The sequence below is a fragment of the Mesoplodon bidens genome, assembly GCF_964165515.1.
Source record: "Mesoplodon bidens genome assembly, chromosome: 19".
Lineage (NCBI taxonomy): Eukaryota > Metazoa > Chordata > Mammalia > Artiodactyla > Ziphiidae > Mesoplodon > Mesoplodon bidens.
This window is the reverse complement of record NC_138179.1, coordinates 45,887,475-45,906,541: the sequence shown is the minus strand read 5'-3', so window position 1 is coordinate 45,906,541 and position 19,067 is coordinate 45,887,475. Positions and strand designations below refer to the sequence as shown.

The window sequence follows — 19,067 nt, the reverse complement described above, 5'->3', positions numbered from 1 at the left end:
CACACACGTTTCACACAAATATGGGGGGGCGGTGGATAAAGGGAAAGGGGCTAAGGAACACAAAGTCATCTTTAAAACATGTGATGCCAAAAGCCTCTGAATCAAAGAATTCATAAAACAACACTGAGTATATTTCTGAATAGAGAAATCCCTAAACCAGACAATTCTGAAAAGGCTTTCCAAAGAATCTACACACAACATACAAGATTTAAAGTTAATTTACTTACGGAAAAAATCCTTTTTCACCAAGTTTTTTGCACAGAGTACTGTAAAGGAAACAAAAAATACATGGGAAGAATTAAAATGGTGAGACTGCATTGTCAAAGCTTCATTTTGAAACACTGAAAATACCAGTGAATAATAATTAAACACTAACTATAGCAAGGTATGAAATATGATCACAATCTTTGATTAAAGACTAGCAAAGGACAGTTGAACCAGTGGTGGCAACTTTAGCAATGATCACCAGTAACAGCTGAGGGCAAGAAAGTTTATAAATCTGGTATTCTAATAAAGAACCACTTCCTGTCTTCCATCAAGATCTAGTCTCAGAGTAGCTTGGTGGCAAGGGAAAAATATAGTTTTAAGGAGGAAATATGTAAACTGGCGGTTTTATATATATATATTTTTTTAACGGTAAAATAATTTTATACTGAAGAGGATCACAAGAAAACAAAGCTTAATTGATACTGGTGACATTTTTTTTTAAATGACATTCTGTTATTTACTCTCCATCTAAACTCCACAGAAACATCGGCTCAATGACAAGAGAGATCTACTATACCTTCCAAAAATTAAGTTAATATATTGAGATAGCTATCCCAAATCCACATTCTCTGGATTACCTTGCATTAAATTATCACTTACCCAGTAATGGCTGCACAACCTTGTGAATATATTAAAACCATTGAATTGCGTGCTTTAGAGGGATGAATTTTACAGTATGTGAATTGCATGTCAATTTAAAAATCACTGTTTATACAGTCATTAACTTCGTTAATCCAAACTTGTTACAAGGGAAGGGAAACCACCAATTTCCAAATATTCATATTTTAATTTATAAAATATCTATGAAAGTAATGTTGGGTTAACTTCTACCCACTTCTACTCACAGTTTAAATGGTCTGTTCAATTAGTTACACTTACTGGAAGTTTAGTATAAAAATTCATTCAACATAAACCTTGGGAACAAGTCTAAATATAACTAATCACTTGAAAAGTTCAAATAAAAATCATTTTGAACACAGATGCCATCAGTAAATGAATAGAATTATGAAGTAAGCACAAGATACTGATTTACTAGTCAGAGTCTCTTAGGCCTTGTCATAGTTTAAAAACATAAAAACTCTGGGCTTCCCTGGTGGCGCAGTGGCTGAGAGTCCGCCTGCCGATGCAGGGGACACGGTTCGTGCCCCGGTCTGGGAGGATCCCACATGCCGCGGAGCGGCTGGGACCGTGAGCCATGGCCGCTGAGCCTGCGTGTCCGGAGCCTGTGCTCCGCAATGGTAGAGGCCACAACAGTGAGAGGCCCGCGTACCACACACACACACACACACACAAAAAATAATAATAATAATAATAAAAACATAAAAACTCAATCATGAAAGCTAAGGCTATAACTCGGAGTACCAAATCAGAAACTTGATTTAGAAGAACTCTTCCCTAGGGACTTCTCTGGCGGTCCAGTAGTTAAGACTTTGTGCTTCCACTGCAGGGGACACAGGTTCAATCCCTGGTTGGGGAACTAAGATCCCGCATGCCGTGCAGTGTGGCCAAAAAAAAAAAAAAAAAAAAAAGACAGAAAACCAAGAGGGTGGGTGCTGTTGTCAAATAGAACCTGGAATTGGATCTGATTAAACGTTTTTTTAAAAAAAGAAGAACTCCTCTCTAAACTTTTATTATCATCATATAAACTGAACAGAACAGTCAGGATCAATACATATACAACACATACATAAATCCAAATTATAATCTCCAGTATTGATGAGGCATTCATAATTTTTAACCACCATCCTAAGATTCAAGATGTAAAATAAATGCACACCCTACTTAAAAGAAATAGAAAATATATGGGAAGTCCTCCAACTTCTTGTCACTAAACCTACAAACGTACTGTTTCAACACTCATTCTTTTTTTCTTCCTTCCACTTGCAATGTCTACTCTCCTAACACCAACCTTCTGCCTGTACTCTGGATCTCATACCCAACCCACCACTTCCTCAAGAACTTGTCCCACCACTTCCTCTACCGATTGCCTCATCAGTATTTAAAAATATTCAAGTCTTGCCCATGCCTCCCCACTCCAGCCACCATCCTACCTCTTTTCCTTCATAATGAAACTACTTTAAAACACTGTCTACACTTTGTGACTTCACTTCTTTATATCCACTAATGCCTCAATCCACTGCAATTTGGCTTCCACTCTCACCATTGCCCCTATACTGCTTCTCCAAAGCCCTGGGGACCTAATTAATAAATGCATCCAATGGACACTTTTCATTCTTTATCACACTTGACCCCTGAGGGGTATTTGCCACTACTGACTACTCCCGCTTCTAAAACCCCTCTCTTCTTTTGGTTTCTGTTTAACACCACATTCACCTGGTTTTACAGCAAGCATAAAATTCATTCAGAGTCTTTTCTGCCAGATCTTTTTCCTTTGCTCCACCCATGAAACTTGAGGTTCTTCAGGGCTTTACTTTAGGTCCTCTTTTACTCTATAAACCAAGGAGCACAGATATCCATCCTGTAAACCTCAGAATTATATGTAAACTGCTAATATGCTCAACAAAATATTAGCAAACTGAAACCACATGATCAAGTTGGATTCATCCCAGGATCACAAGGATGGTTCAACATATGAAAATCAATCAATGTGATACACTACATCACCAAAAGACAAAAAAAACACATGATCATCTTAATAGGTGCAGAAAAAACATTTGATAGAATTCAACATCCATTCATGATAAAAACAGCAGAGGGAACATATCTCAACATCATAAAAGCTATTTATGACAAAACCACAGCCAACATAATACCCAATGGTGAAAAGCTGAAAGACTTCCTGCTAAAATCTGGAACAAGACAAGGATGCCCACTCTCACCACTTCAATTCAACAGAGGATTGGTGCAGATGACATGATACTAGATATAGAAAACTCTAAAGACTCACACAAAAACCACTAGAACTGATAAACTCAGCAAGGTAGCAGGATGCAAGATTAACATACAGAAATCTGTTGCATTTCTTTATACTAACAAAGAAATATCAGAAAAGGCAAGTAAAAAAAATATTCCCTTTAAAATTGCATCAAAAAAAAAAAAACCTTGGTAATAAACCTGACCAAGGAGGTGAAAGACTTATATGCTGAGAACTATAAAACACTGATAAAGGAAATTGAAGACGATTCAAAGAAATGGAAAGATATCCCATGGTCTTGGACTGGAAGAACTAACACTGTTAAAATGGCCATACTACTCAAGGCAATCTACGATTTAATGTTATCCTTATCAAATTACCCATAACATTTTTCACAGAACTAGAACAAATAATCCTAAAATTTATATAGAACCGTAAAAGACCCAGAATTGCCAAAGCAATCCTAAGGCATAACGCTCCCAGACTTCAGACAATACTACAAAGCTATAGTAATCAAAACAGTGCAGTATTGGCCCAAAAACAGACATATGGATCAATGGAACAGAATAGAGAGCCCTGAAATAAACCCACAAACCTATGTTCAATTACTCGTCAACAAAGAAGGCAAGAATATACAATGGAGAAAACACCAGCAAGCGGTGTTGGGAAAACTGGACAGCCAAATGTAAATCAATGAAGTTAGAACACTCCCTCACACCATACACAAAAATAAACTTAAAATGGCTTAAAGGGCTTCCCTGGTGGCGCAGTGGTTGAGAGCCTGCCTGCTGATGCAGGGGACATGGGTTCGTGCCCCGGTCTGGGAGGATCCCACATGCCGCGGAGCGGCTAGGCCAGTGAGCCATGGCCGCTGGGCCTGCGTGTCTGGAGCCTGTGCTCCACAACGGGAGAGGCCACAACAGTGAGAGGCCCACATAACGCAAAAAAAAAGAAAAAAAATGGCTTAAAATTTAAATATAAGACACAACACCATAAAACTCCTAGAAGAGAACAACAAAGGCAAAGCATTCTCTGACATAAATCATACCAATGTTTTATTAGGTCAGTCTCCAAGACAACAGAAATAAAAGCAAAAATAAACAAATGGGACCTAATCAAATTTATAAGCTTTTACACAGCAAAGGAAATCATAAACAAAACAAAAAGACAATCTACGGAATAGGAGAAAATATTTGCTAACGATGCAGCTGACAGGGGCTTAATTTCCAAAATATACAAACAGCTCATACAACTCAATAACAAAAAATCAAACAACCTAATCAAAAAATGGGCAGAGGGCTTCCCTGGTGGCGCAGTGGTTGAGAGTCCGCCTGCCGATGCAGAGGACACAGGTTCCTGCCCCGGTCTGGGAAGATCCCACATGCCACGGAGTGGCTGGGCCTGTGAACCATGGCCACTGAGCCTGCGCATCCGGAGCCTGTGCTCCACAACGGGAGAAGCCACAACAGTGAGAGGCCCGTGTACCGCAAAAAAAAAAAAAAAAAAAAAAAAAAAGGGCAGTAATCTAAATAGACATTTCTCCAAAGAAGACATACACATGGCCAACAGATATATGGAAAGATGTTCAACATCATTAATTATTAGAGAAATGAAAATCAAAACTACAATGAGGCATCATATCACACTGGTCAAAATGGCCATCACTAAAAAGTCTACAAATAACAAATGCTGGAGAGGGTGTGGAGAAAAGGGGACTCTCCTACACTACTGGTGGGAATGTAAGTTGGTGCAGGTACTATGGGAAACAGTACGGAGATTCCTCAAAAAACTTATTATCTGCCATATGATTCAGCAATTCCACACCTGGGCATGTATCTGGAGAAAACTAATGAGAAAAGATACATTTACCCCAGTGTTCATAGCACTATTTACAACAGCCAAGACATGGAAGCAACCTAAATGTCCATCAACAGATAAATGGATAAAAAAGAAGTGATAGAGCAGAAGCAAGAAGAACTACAATCCTGCAGCCTCTGGAACAAAAACCACATTCACAGAAAGATATACAAAATGAAAAGGCAGAGGACTATGTACCACATGAAGGAACAAGATAAAACCCCAGAAAAACAACTAAACAAAGTGGAGATAGGCAACCTTCCAGAAAAAGAATTCAGAATAGTGATAGTGAAGATGATCCAGGACCTCAGAAAAAGAATGGAGGCAAAGATCGAGAAGATGCAAGAAATGTTTAACAAAGACCAAGAAGAATTAAAGAACAAACACCTAGAAGAATTAAAGAACAAACAGAGATGAACAATACAATAATTGAAATGAAAAATATACTAGAAGGAATCAATAGCAGAGTAACTGAGGCAGAAGAATGGATAACTGACCTGGAAGACAGAATGGTGGAATTCACTGCTGAGAAACAGAATAAAGAAAACAGAATGAAAAGAAAAGAAGACAGCCTAAGAGACCACTGGGACAACATTAAATGCAACAACATTCACAATATAGGGGTCCCAGAAGGAGAAGAGAAAGAGGAAGGACCTGAGAAAATACTTGAAGAGATTATAGTCAAAAACTTCCCTAACATGGGAAAGGAAATAGCCACCCAAGTCCAGGAAGTGCAGAGAGTCCCAGGCAGGATAAACCCAAGGAGGAACATGCCAAGACACATAGTAATCAAACTGACAATATTTAAAGACAAAGAAAAATTATTGAAAGCAACAAGGGAAAAATGACAAGTAACATACAAGGGAACTCCCATAAGGTTAACAGCTGATTTCTTGGCAGAAACTCTACAAGCCAGAAGGGAGTGGCATGATATATTTAAAGTGATGAAAGGGAAGAACCTACAACCAAGATTACTCTACCCAGCAAGGATCTCATTCAGATTCGACAGAAAAATCAAAAGCTTTACAGAAAAGCAAAAGCTAAGAGAATTCAGCACCCCCAAACCAGCTCTACAACAAATGTTAAAGGAACTTCTCTAAGTGGGAAACACAAGAGGAGAAAAGGACCTACAAAAACAAACCCATAACAATTAAGAAAATGGTAATAGGAACATACATATCGATAATTACCTTAAACGTGAATGGATTAAATGCTCCAACCAAAAGACACAGACTGGCTGAATGGATACAAAAACAAGACCCATATATGCTGTCTACAAGAGACCCACTTCAGACCTAGGAACACACACAGACTGAAAGTGAGGGGATGGAAAAAGATATTCCATGCAAATGGAAATCAAAAGAAAGCTGGAGTAGCAATACCCATATCAGATAAAATAGACTTTAAAATAAAGAATGTTACAAGAGACAAGGAAGGACACTACATAATGATCAAGGATCAATCCAAGAAGAAGATATAACAATTATAAATATATATGCACCCAACACAGGAGCACCTCAACACATAAGGCAACTGCTAACAGCTATAAAAGAGGAAATCGACAGTAACACAATAATAGTGGGGGACTTTAACACCTCACTTACACCAATGGACAGATCATCCAGACAGAAAATTAATAAGGAAACTCAAGGTTTAAATGACACAACAGACTAGATAGATTTAATTGATATTTATAGGACATTCCATCCAAAAGCAGATTACACTTTCTTCTCAAGTGCACATGGAACATTCTCCAGGACAGATCACATCCTGGGTCACAAATCAAGCCTCAGTAAACTTAAGAAAATTGAAATCACATCAAGCATCTTTTCTGACCACAACACTAAGAGATTAGAAATCAGTCACAGGGAAAACAACATACAAAACACAAACATATGGAGGCTAAACAATACGTTACTAAATAACAAAGAGATCACTGAAGAAATCAAAGAGGAAATAAAAAAATACCTAGAGACAAATTACAACAAAAACACAATGATCCAAAACCTATGGGATGCAGCAAAAGCAGTTCTAAGAGGGAAGTTTATAGCAATACAAGCCTACCTCAAGAAACAAGAAAAATCTCAAATAAACAATCTAACTTTACACCTAAAGGAACTAAAGAAAACAAACAAAACCCGAAGTTAGTAGAAGGAAAGAAATCATAAAGATCAGAGCAGAAATAAATGAAATAGAAACAAAGAAAACAATAGCAAAGATCAATAAAAGTAAAAGCTGGTTCTTTGGGAAGATAAACAAAATTGATAAACCATTAGCCAGACTCATCAAGAAAAAGAGGGAGAGGACATATATCAATAAAATTAGAAATGAAAACAGAAAAGTTACAACAGACACCACAGAAATACAAAGCATCCTAAGAGACTACTACAAGCAACTTTATGCCAATAAAATGGACAACCTGGAAGAAATGGACAAATTCTTAGAAAGGTATAAACTTCCAAGACTGAACCAGGAAGAAATAGAAAATATGAACAGACCAAGCACAAGGAAATTGAAACTGTGATTTAAAATCTTCCAACAAACAAAAGTCCAGGACCAGATGGCTTCACAGATGAATTCTATCAAACATTCAGAGAAGAGCTAACACCCATCCTTCTCAAACTCTTCCAAAAAATTGCAGAGGAAGGAACACTCCCAAACTCATTCTATGAGGTCACCATCACCCTGATACCAAAACCAGACAAAGATACTACAAAAAAAAAAGATAATTACAGACCAATATCACTGATGAATATAGATGCAAAAATCCTCAACAAAATACTAGCAATTAGAATCCAACAACACGGGCTTCCCTGCTGGTGCAGTGGTTAAGAACTCACCTGCCAATGCAGGGGACACGGGTTTGAGCCCTGGTCCAGGAAGATCCCACATGCTGCGGAGCAACTAAGTCCAGGAGCCACAACTACTGAGCCTGCGTGGCACACCTACCGAAGCCCGTGCACCTAGAGCCCGTGCTCCGCAATGAGAAGCCACCACAATGAGAAACCCGCACAGTGCAATGAAGAGTAGCCCCCGTTCGCCGCAACTAGAGAAAGCCTGCGCACAGCAACGAAGACCCAACGAAGCCAAAGATAAATAAAATAAATAAATTAATTTTTTAAAAAAAGAATACAACAACACACTAAAAGGATCATACACCATGATCAAGTGGGGTTTATCCCAGGGATGCAAGGATTCTTCAATGCACGCAAATCAATCAACGTGATACACCATATTAACAAACTGAAGAATAAAAACCATATGATCGGGGCTTCCCTGGTGGTGCAGTGGTTGAGAGTCTGCCTGCCGATGCAGGGGACATGGGTTCATGCCCCGGTCTGGGAAGGTCCCACATGCCGCGGAGCGGCTAGGCCCGTGAGCCATGGCCACTGACTGAGCCTGCGCGTCCAGAGCCTACGCTCTGCAACAGGAGAGGCCACAACAGTGAGAGGCCCACGTACCGTAAAAAAAAACAAAAAACCATATGATCATCTCAATAGATATAGAAAAAGCTTTTGACAAAATTCAACACCCATTTATGATAAAAACTCTCCAGAAAGTGGGCATAGAGGGAACCTACCTCAACATAATAAAGGCTATATATGACAAACCCATAGCAAACATCATTCTCAATGGTGAAAAACTGAACGCATTCCCTCTAAGATCAAGAATAAGACAAGGATGTCCACTCTCAAAACTATTATTCAACATAGTTTTGGAAGTCCTAGTCATGGCAATCAGAGAAGAAAAAGAAATAAAAGGAATACAAACTGGAAAAGAAGACGTAAAACTGTCACTGTTTGCAGATGACATGATACTATACATAGAGAATCCTAAGGATGCCACCAGAAAACTACTAGAGCTAATCAATGAATTTGGTAAAGTTGCAGGATACAAAATTAATGCACAGAAATCTCTTGCATTCCTACACACTAATGGTGAAAAATCTGAAAGAGAAATTAAGCAAACACTCCCATTTACCACAGCAACAAAAAGAATAAAATACCTAGGAATAGACCTACCTAGGGAGACAAAAGACCTGTATGCAGAAAACTATACGACACTGATGAAAGAAATTAAAGATGATACAAACAGATGGAGAGATATACCATGTTCTTGGATTGGAAGAATCAATATTGTGAAAATGACTCTACTACCCAAAGCAATCTACAGATTCAATGCAATCCCTATCAAATTATCAATGGCATTTTTTACAGAACTAGAACAAAAAATCTTAAAATCTGTATGGAGACACAAAAGACCCCAAAGAGCCAAGCAATCTTGAAGGAAAAAAACGGAGCTAGAGGAATCAGACTCCCTGACTTCAGCTATACTACAAGGCTACAGTAATCAAGCCAATATCTGGCATCAAGACAGTATCTGGCACAAAAACAGAAATATAGATCAATGGAACATGACAGAAAGCCCAGAGATAAACCCACGCACCTATGGTCAACTAATCTATGACAAAGGAGGCAAGGATATACAATGGAGAAAAGATGGTCTCTTCAACAAGTGGTGCTGGGGAAACTGAACAGCTACACGTAAAAGAATGAAAGTAGAATACTCCCTAATACCATACACAAAAATAAACTCAAAATGGATTAGAGACCTAAATGTAAAACCGGACACTATAAAACTCTTAGAGGAGGGCTTCCCTGGTGGCGCAGTGGTTGAGAGTCCGCCTGCCGATGCAGGGGACGCGGGTTCGTGCCCTGGTCCGGGAGGATCCCACATGCCGCGGAGCAGCTGGGCCCGTGAGCCATGGCCGCTGAGCCTGTACGTCCGGAAGCTGTGCTCTGCAACGGGAGAGGCCACAGCAGTGAGAGGCCCGCGTACCACAAAAAAAAAAAAAAAAAAAAAACTCTTAGAGGAAAACATAGGAAGAACACTCTTTGACATAAATCACAGCAAGATTTTTTGATCCACCTCCTAGAGTAATGGAAATAAAAACAAAAATGAACAAATGGGGCCTAATGAAAGTTTAAAGCATTTGCACAGCAAATGAAACCATAAACAAGACGAAAAGACAACCCTCAGAATGGGAGAAAATATTTGCAAACGAATCAACGGACAAAGGATTAATCTCTAAAATATATAAACAGCTCATACAGCTCAATATTAAAAAAACAAACAACCCAATCCAAAAATGGGCAGAAGATCTAAATAGACATTTCTCCAAAGAAGACATACAGATGGCCAAGAAGCACATGAAAAGCTGCTCAACGTCACTAATTATTAGAGAAATGCAAATCAAAACTACAGTGAGGTATCACCTCACACCAGTCAGAATGGGCATCATCAGAAAATCTACTAACAACAAATGCTGGAGAGGGTGTGGAGAAAAGGGAACCCTCTTGCACTGTTGGTGGGAATGTAAATTGATACAGCCACTATGGAGAACAGTATGGATGTTCCTTAAAAAAACTAAAAATAGAATTACCATATGACCCAGCAATCCCACTACTGGGCATATACCCAGAGAAAACCATAATTCAAAAAGACACATGCATCCCAATGTTCATTGCAGCACTATTTACAATAGCCAGGTCATGGAAGCAACCTAAATGCCCATTGACAGATGAGGATAAAGAAGATGTGGTACATATATATAATGGAATATTACTCAGCCATAAAAAGGAACGAAATTGGGTCATTTGTAGAGACGTGGATGGATCTAGAGACTGTTATACAGAGTGAAGTAAGTCAGAAAGAGAAAAACAAATATCGTATATTAATGCATATATGTGGAAGCTAGAAAAATGGTACAGATGAACCAGTTTTCAGGGCAGAAATAGAGACACAGATGTAAAGAACAAATGTATGGACACCAAGGGGGGAAAGTGGTGGGGGGGGTGGGGGGGTGGGGGAGTGGGGGGATGATTGGGAGATTGGGATTGACATATATACACTAATATGTACAAAATGGATAACTAATAAGAACCTGCTGTATAAAAATAAATAAATACGAAATTTAAAAAATAAAAAATTCTTTTAATAAAAAATAAATTTAATTAATTAATTTTAAAAAGAAAGAAAAAAGATGTGATACACACACACACACACACACACACTCTGGAATACTACTCGGCCATAAAAAAGAATGAAATAAGGCCATTTGCAACTACATGGATGGACTTAGAGATTATCATATTAAGTGAAGTAAAGCAGAAAGACAAATACCATATGCTATCACTTATATGTGGAATCTAAAATATGATACAGGGACCTCCTTGGTGGCACAGTGGTTAAGACTCTGCACTCCCAACGCAGGGGGCCTGGGTTCGATCCCTGGTCAAGGAACTAGATCCCACATGCATGCCGCAATTAAGAGTTCGCAAGCCACAACTAAGGAGCCGAGAGCCACAACTTAGGAGCCTGCTGCAACTAAGACCTAGCACAACCAAATAAAGAAATAAATATTTTTTAAAAAATAAAATATAATACAAATGAACTTATTTATAAAACAGAAACAGACTCACAGACATAGAAAACAAACTTATGGTTACCAAAAGAGAAAGGCGGTGGGGAGGGATAAATTAGGAGTTTGGGATTAGCAGATACAAACTACTATATATAAAACAGATAAACAAGGTCCTACTGTATAGCACAGGGGACTATATTCAATATCCTGTAATAAACCATAGTGGGAAAGAAAAACAAAATAAAAACAAAAACTGTTATATGCATGTGTACTTTTCTGGGGAGAAAGTTCACAGTTTAACAGTTTGACAAAGCTCCTCCTCCCGTCTTGAAAAATAAATTTGAAGAGCCACTTTTCCATACATTCTCCCTGGTCTTTACTATTTTGATGAAACCTCAATCTATAAACCCAACCCTTAGCTCTTTGTTGAACTCCAGGTCCACACAGGCACACTAAATATGCCCTCAAATTAAAATCACCATCCCACCCCCCTTTCCTCAAACTCCTTCTCCAGTTTACTTTCAATAAATATCCTTGCTTTCTACTCCACTGCCCTAGTCACAAACTTCCACAGCAACCTTCACTACTCCTCCCCCTCCCCACCTCCTGGCAATTACCAATTCTAATCAACTCTGCCTCTGAAATATCCTTTGTCTGTCCACTTCTCCCTATTACCAGTGTCATCACCCTAGTCCAGGCCACCATCAACTACTGTTTAGGTCATTACAACAGCCTCCCCATCAGTCCCCTGCCTTAAGCCTCAACTGCCTCCAATCAGCTCTCCACACTGGACCTAAAGTGATCTTTTTTTTTTTTTCTTCGGTACGAGGGCCTCTCACTGCTGTGGCCTCTCCCGTTGCGGAGCACAGGCTCCGGAAGCACAGCCTCAGTGGCCATGGCTCACGGGCCCAGCCGCTCCGCGGCATGTGGGATCCTTCCGGACCAGGGCACAAACCCGTGTCCCCTGCATCGGCAGGCGGACTCTCAACCACTGCGCCACCAGGGAAGCCCCTAAAGTGATCTTTCTAAAAATATAATTTAATTCCTTCCATCCATTTCCCCTCCTAATAACATTCCAAAACATGCTTAAAACATTCCTCAAAACAATCTTTCCACCTGTGCTCTGGATCGCATACCCAACCTACCACTTTCTCAGGAAACTTGTCCCTCTTGTCTCCTCTACTGACCTCCATCCTCAGAACATTGCCAAGGTCTTGCCCAAAACCTATTTGGTTTAAAAACCCATCAGGCCCTGGCTCCTGCTTACCTCTCTGACCTCATCTTCCATCACCACCCCTCCCCTCCAAGAATCCAAGTCCAAGATCCAGCCACACTAAACCTTCACTTTCTCAAATACATTCCATCTCTCACCCACAGCCTTCACGTGCCATTCCCTCCGCCTGAAACATTTTTCCCAGGCTTCTTCACCTACTCATCTTTTAGGTCTCAAAAGGGAAGGAAGCTTTTTAGAACGTGTTTCTCTCAACCTTCTGCCCACTTGTATTTTCACAGAAGCCCATACTTATCACCGGCACTCATTACACTTTATTGTAAGTTTTTAAGTTTAGAATGTTGCTTATAACTACAAAGGTGGTAAACTCTATCCAGCATAAATCATGTCTGCGGCATGTGGGATCTTCCTGCACCAAGCAAACACTGAGCCAGGCGTTTGATGGGCACTCAGTAAAATGCTAAATGAATAAAACAAACTCCAAAATAATCTAAAATAATTTCATTGAAAGGGTGACTTTTTATACTATGTGACAGATTACCAATCTGCAAGTAATCATAATTTTGACTTAATGAAATCTCATTGTTATCATTTCCCTGTAGTTAAAACATACTCATCAGGTCATGTTTGACAAATTTTCTTTTAATCACAAATAAGATGTTGCTAATATATGATGAAGTTTTAAAGAGTAACTGTAAAAATCGAGAGAAGAATGAACTATAAAGTCGGGTTCAAAGTTTATAAAGAGAAATTTTAGCAACCCTGAGACTAAGGAAGATAACAGAGAAACAAGACTAATTTAAAACAAAGAAATATCAAGATTGGTCAGACTGCTAACTTTAACACTAGATCTCAAAAGCTCCAGACAGTCTTTTTATTATTTATACCCTAGAAGCAAAAACTCGTACTTGTAAATTTTAAAAGGAAATTGTCAAGCACCATTTGAGATTTTGGTTAATTTGTTTACATAAATAAATTTTTACCCCTTGGAGTCTTCACTGTTCTTTTTCTTGGGAATGTACTCTGGGCACTAGAACCACAGCCCACCGCTCTTTCTGTCCTTGGTACCAATTATAAGAGCTCAGTAAATGCTCAATGAATTAATGAATTTCACTAGGACAAACTCCTATTTGTCACCATAACAAATTCTCAGCTAAGGAGGTATATATCAGAATCTCCTGAGGAATGTATGTATAATGTTATAATGTGATTTTTATATTTGTAGTATAAATTTACATTTATATTTGCATGAATTTATATTTGTAAATCTATCATTTTTTGTAACAGAAACTATAGAAAGTTGAGCCAAGATTGGGAATCGTGGCGCTTGGGAAGGGTAGCCGTGCAGAACTTTCATTTTTGTTTTCTAAATGATTATTACAGGAGAGAGGTAAAAAATAATGTTGACAAACACTAAATTACTGGAAGGGACTAGCAGGAGAGAAACCCTGTAAGGGGGGGTGGGGCCAGAACAAAGGCTAAGAAGTGTAGACTTTCTCCTAGACAGCTATCAATATTTCAAAGTTTTTAATGTTTAGTAAGTTTTCTATTGAAATAATTTATAAAGAAAGGTGCAGAATTCTTAAGAATATAATTCAATCACCTTCCACTAATTTCTGTACTAAAACAAAACATTATACTGGACTCCAGATATTTATCATCACTGATAACTACAAATGTGGCATTATACCAGCACAGTACCATTACTTCAAATTCCATTAGGGACCATGTCTCACACAGCCTGTAGATCTGCACTAGATTAATTTTACTAGACTAATTTGATGATGTTACTACCCTTCTCAAATTCCTTCAAAGCATTTCTCATTCTTATGTCTACACTCCCAAAACCTAAAACCTGTTCTAGCTATTCTACTCTTCAGCAGATAGATGGGTTTGAAATAGATAGAGGAGGTAATCAAAATAAGGCAAGATCAGCCTTGCTGGTATACTGGTAACTTCCTCTCTATTTCACACACAAGGAGATGTGACCATCTTTTTTTTTTTAATAATTAAATTTATTTACTTATTTATTTATTTATGTGACTATCTTTTTTTTAATGTATTTATTTATTTATTTATTTATTCATTCATTCATTCATTCTTGACTGTGCTGGGTCTTCAATCCTGCACACAGGCTTTCTCTAATTGCGGCAAGCAGGGACTACTCTTCATTGCGGTGCGTGGGCTTCTCATTGCAGTGGCTTCTCTTGTTGCGCGGCACGGGCTCTAGGTGCACAGGCTTCAGTAGTTGTGGCTCACAGGCTTCAGCAGTTGTGGCTCATGGGCTCTAAAGCGTAGGCTCAGTAGTTGTGGCGCACGGGCTTAGTTGCTCCGCTGCATGTGGGATCCTCCCACACCAGGGGCTCAAACCTGTGAACCCTGCATTGGCAGACAGATTCTTAACCACTGCACCCACCAGGGAAGTCCCCAGACGTGACCACATTGAGATGCTTAATGAGAAGGGAGCACTCCTTCACTCTTTCATTAACATTTCCTGAACACCCACTTTGTGCCAAGTGCAATGATAGATTCTGCAGATACAAAGATAAGTAAGACACAGTCCTTTGCCCTCAGAGCTTGCAGGTCAGGTATAATATCATGCCATAAGTGCTTTTTGTTGTTTTCTCAAGAAATTTTTTTAAATTTCATAAAAATCCCCTTTAGTATATTTTATTTGAGGCAGTGATTGGAAGAAACTATTTGCAGAAGTGCAGATGCAATAAATATTATCATTTCATTTAAGCTGATAATTTCTTTTTCTGGTTGGAAAAGAGCTATCTATATGCAACACGCCATCTAATAATATCAGAGTATAAATCCCAGCTGCAGAAATAGAATGCTATTGCTGCTCTGAGTTGTACTCATAATGAATGGCTGCCTATGCTAAATGTGAATAAAACTCCCAACTGCTCAGTATCTTCTTGCCAAAAATTCCCTTTCCTCCTCCAGATTGGAGTTGCATTCCAATTACACTGCTGATCGGAATGAGGCTGCTTGAAAGAAAGAAAAAAACCACTCAGACATCCCATTTTCCTTCACCCGACAAAAACAGATTTTATAATATAGTACTGTTCCTGCAAGTTGTACTGATTCTTTTTCAACAGAGTAGATTACCCTGAACTTATATTAACATTGTAAAATAAAACTGAAGTTGAGGACAGCATTCCTAAACAAATTCCAACAGGATGGCCTAGTGCTTTAAAAATGTCTACAATATACACCCTTCCTGATCACGGGCACATGACAACAATTTAGATCTTTCTGTTCCAAGAAACAACCTCTATCTCAACTCATAAACACAAAATTTAAGTTCTACTGACAACATGTACACAATATAATTCTTTTATGTGTTTCCGTTATTGTTGCTTGAAACAGGAGCACTACACAAAGATTCATATTCAAGAGCGTTATTACCCCAAAAAAGCATTACTACAAAATTCTGTACTTATCAGAAATATCAGATATAACCTTATTTACACAATAATGAAATAGTTAAGGATGACAAATAGCATGAGCAAATATTACACAGCCATTAAAATTATGTAAATAGGGCTTCCCTGGTGGCGCAGTGGTTGAGAGTACACCTGCCGGTGCAGGGGGCATGGGTTCGTGCCGGTCCAGGAGGATCCCGCGTGCTGCGGAGCATCTGGGTCCGTGAGCCATGGCCGCTGGGCCTGCACGTCCGGAGCCTGTGCTCCGCAGTGGGAGAGGCCACAGCAGTGAGAGGCCCACGTACCGCAAAAAAAAAAATTATGTAAATATTTATTGGTAAGAAAATATTTCTTCATATGTTGTTAAGAGTAAAAGTCCATTTATTAAATAGTACATTAAATAAAAAGGAATTTTAGTAAGGAATATAAAAAGACTGGATAACATTTATTGACCATTTACTATGTGCAAGTGTATACCAACCGCTCTGTGAAGTTAAGTAGTACCATTACCTACATTTTACTTTTTTTTTTTTTGGCCACGCAGCATGTGGGATCTTAGTTCCCCAACCAGGGATTGAACCCGTGCCCCCTGCAGTGGAAGTGAGGAGTCTTAACCACTGAACCACCAGGGAAATCCTTACCTACATTTTAGAGATAAAGAAATTGAGGTTCACACATAAAAGACTTGCCAAAGATTACACTGTAAGTGCTAAAGTGGAGTCTAATCACAGAATCCAAACTCTTAACCACCATATATAGAATTGAACATAGTCTGTCAGGTTAGCTCCTCCTTTTTAAAGGAACTTAACCCGCTAAAGCAATTACTGGTGAAACAGATTCACAAAAACGGCTAATAGAAACCCAGGTTGCACAAGGACCTCCTCCAAAAGATGAGCAATTTCTCTCTTTCAATAGATTATAGTTTACCTCTACAATCATATTAAACCTGCTTTTAACTAAATATCTTGTTACAGTGCCGTTTAATCAAGGAATTTTAGGCAATCAGTTTCATGCATGTTACAAAACAAACTGGCCTCTAAGTTTAGCTTCACGTATTTAGTATCTGGCAGGTAGTTAATTTATTAATAATTAGTATATAGATGATGTATTAAAAGATACAGGTTCTACCAAATGAGGTAAATACTCTTATCAAAAAAAAGTCACCATTTAAATATTTCATCAAAGGCAAAACTGTTTCTCAAGTTAACCAAATGAAAATGACCCTTCCAGTTCACTCATATCAAACAACTTTTAAGTAACTACTTTTTTTTTTTTCACCTCGCAAGTTCTTACTTATTATGGCAGGTGAGCATGCAGCCAAATCATATAATAACCATAAAAAATATATATATATACATATTCATAGATATATATATATATATCTACTTTCAAAACAAGGGCAAGGGGCTTCCCTGGTGGCGCAGTGGTTGGGAGTCCGCCTGCCGATGCAGGGGACGCGGGTTCGTGCCCCGGTCTGGGAGGATCCCACGTGCCGCGGAGCGGCTGGGCCCGTGGGCCATGGCTGCTGAGCCTGCGCGTCCGGAGCCTGTGCTCTGCAAGGGGAGAGGCCACGACAGTGAGAGGCCCGCCTACCGCAAAAAAAAAAAAAAAAAAAAAAAAACAAGGGCAAACACAGACAAACTTTGATTCTAACCAAATACTTCATGAAAATTTACATTTCATGAAATGTAACTACTTTTTTTTAACATCTTTATTGGAGTATAATTGCTTTACAATGTTGTGTTAGTTTCTGCTTTATAACAAAGTGAATCAGCTATAAGTGTATATATATCCCCATATCCCCTACCTCTTGCGTCTCCCTCCCACCCTCTCTATCCCACCCCTCTAGGTGGTCACAAAGCACCGAGCTGATCCTATGCGATGCAGCTGCTTCCCACTAGCTACTTTACATTTGGTAGTGTATACATGTCCATGCCACTCTCTTACTTCGTCCCAGCTTACCCTTCCCCCTCCCCATGTCCTCAGGTCCATTCTCTACGTCTGCATCTTTATTCCTGTCCTGCCCCTAGGTTCATCAGAACCATTTTTTTTTTAGATTCCATATATATGCATGTTAACTACTTTTTAAAAATTTTTTCAAACATATGAAGATTTTACTCAAAAAAATTTCCCAAACAAGTATACTTTTTAACTGAATAAAGCTGAAACAAGATTAGGGTGTACAAATAAGTTTTAAAAAAATTAAGTGCAAACTTTTTCAACACAAAAACAATGATCTACTTTGACATAATAAGGACAGATATTATTTCTTCTAGCCACAACTGTAAATATTTACCTTATAGTGATCAGAGGTAACTTTAAAATAAAGCTTCTCTTATAAACATAATAATCAAGTTCTGGCATAAGTTCACACGCTTTAAAAAAAAAAAAGGTTCTGCTAAAGCCAAGCAACATATTCAGCATGAAATAAATGTAAAGCATGTAGTCTAGGTACTTGGCATGTAGCAGGCAAACTATAGAAGCTGTTATTGTAAGAAACTATCTAAAAGCATTTCTGCTATCTTAAATCAAAATTTCCTTGAATTCATTTCTCCAATTTGGGGATGAAAATACATAAAAGTACTACCCTTCATTCATAAGGATGGTAAATTCACTATGACTTAAGGACCTCCAATGCAGTTTGCAGACTGAACATTATCAGGCTAGTGCTACTGGAGACAGCCACTGCCCCTTCCTCACTGGACACCTTCATTCAAACAGACCCATTTCCTAACTGGTGGCTGCTCAAGAGATTGATTTAGTATATCTAAACCATACAATAATTTACTTTCTTCATCAAAACACCAAGAGAAGGAAACCTTAGTATAAAATTCAAGAATATAGTTGCAATGAAGCCTTAACACTATTCTACACCTAGGGGAAAAGTTACCTCACTTTCTGGCCACTCCCAGGTTTCTCTCCTTTACCCTCTTTTTCTAGAGACATTCACAGAGACAGCATACTATAGTGTTAAGCTATAAG

At 38.7% G+C, this 19,067-nt stretch overlaps 1 protein-coding gene across 1 annotated transcript in view; it reads right to left on the bottom strand.

The window, feature by feature from the left end:
- SMURF2 (SMAD specific E3 ubiquitin protein ligase 2) overlaps positions 1 to 19,067 on the bottom strand; it is a 119,253-nt gene that overhangs the window by 49,835 nt on the left and 50,351 nt on the right. The window contains exon 2 of the mRNA XM_081219964.1: positions 228 to 266. Within this exon, the coding sequence (XP_081076090.1) occupies positions 228 to 266 (39 nt within the window). The remainder of the gene's footprint in view (positions 1 to 227; positions 267 to 19,067) is intronic.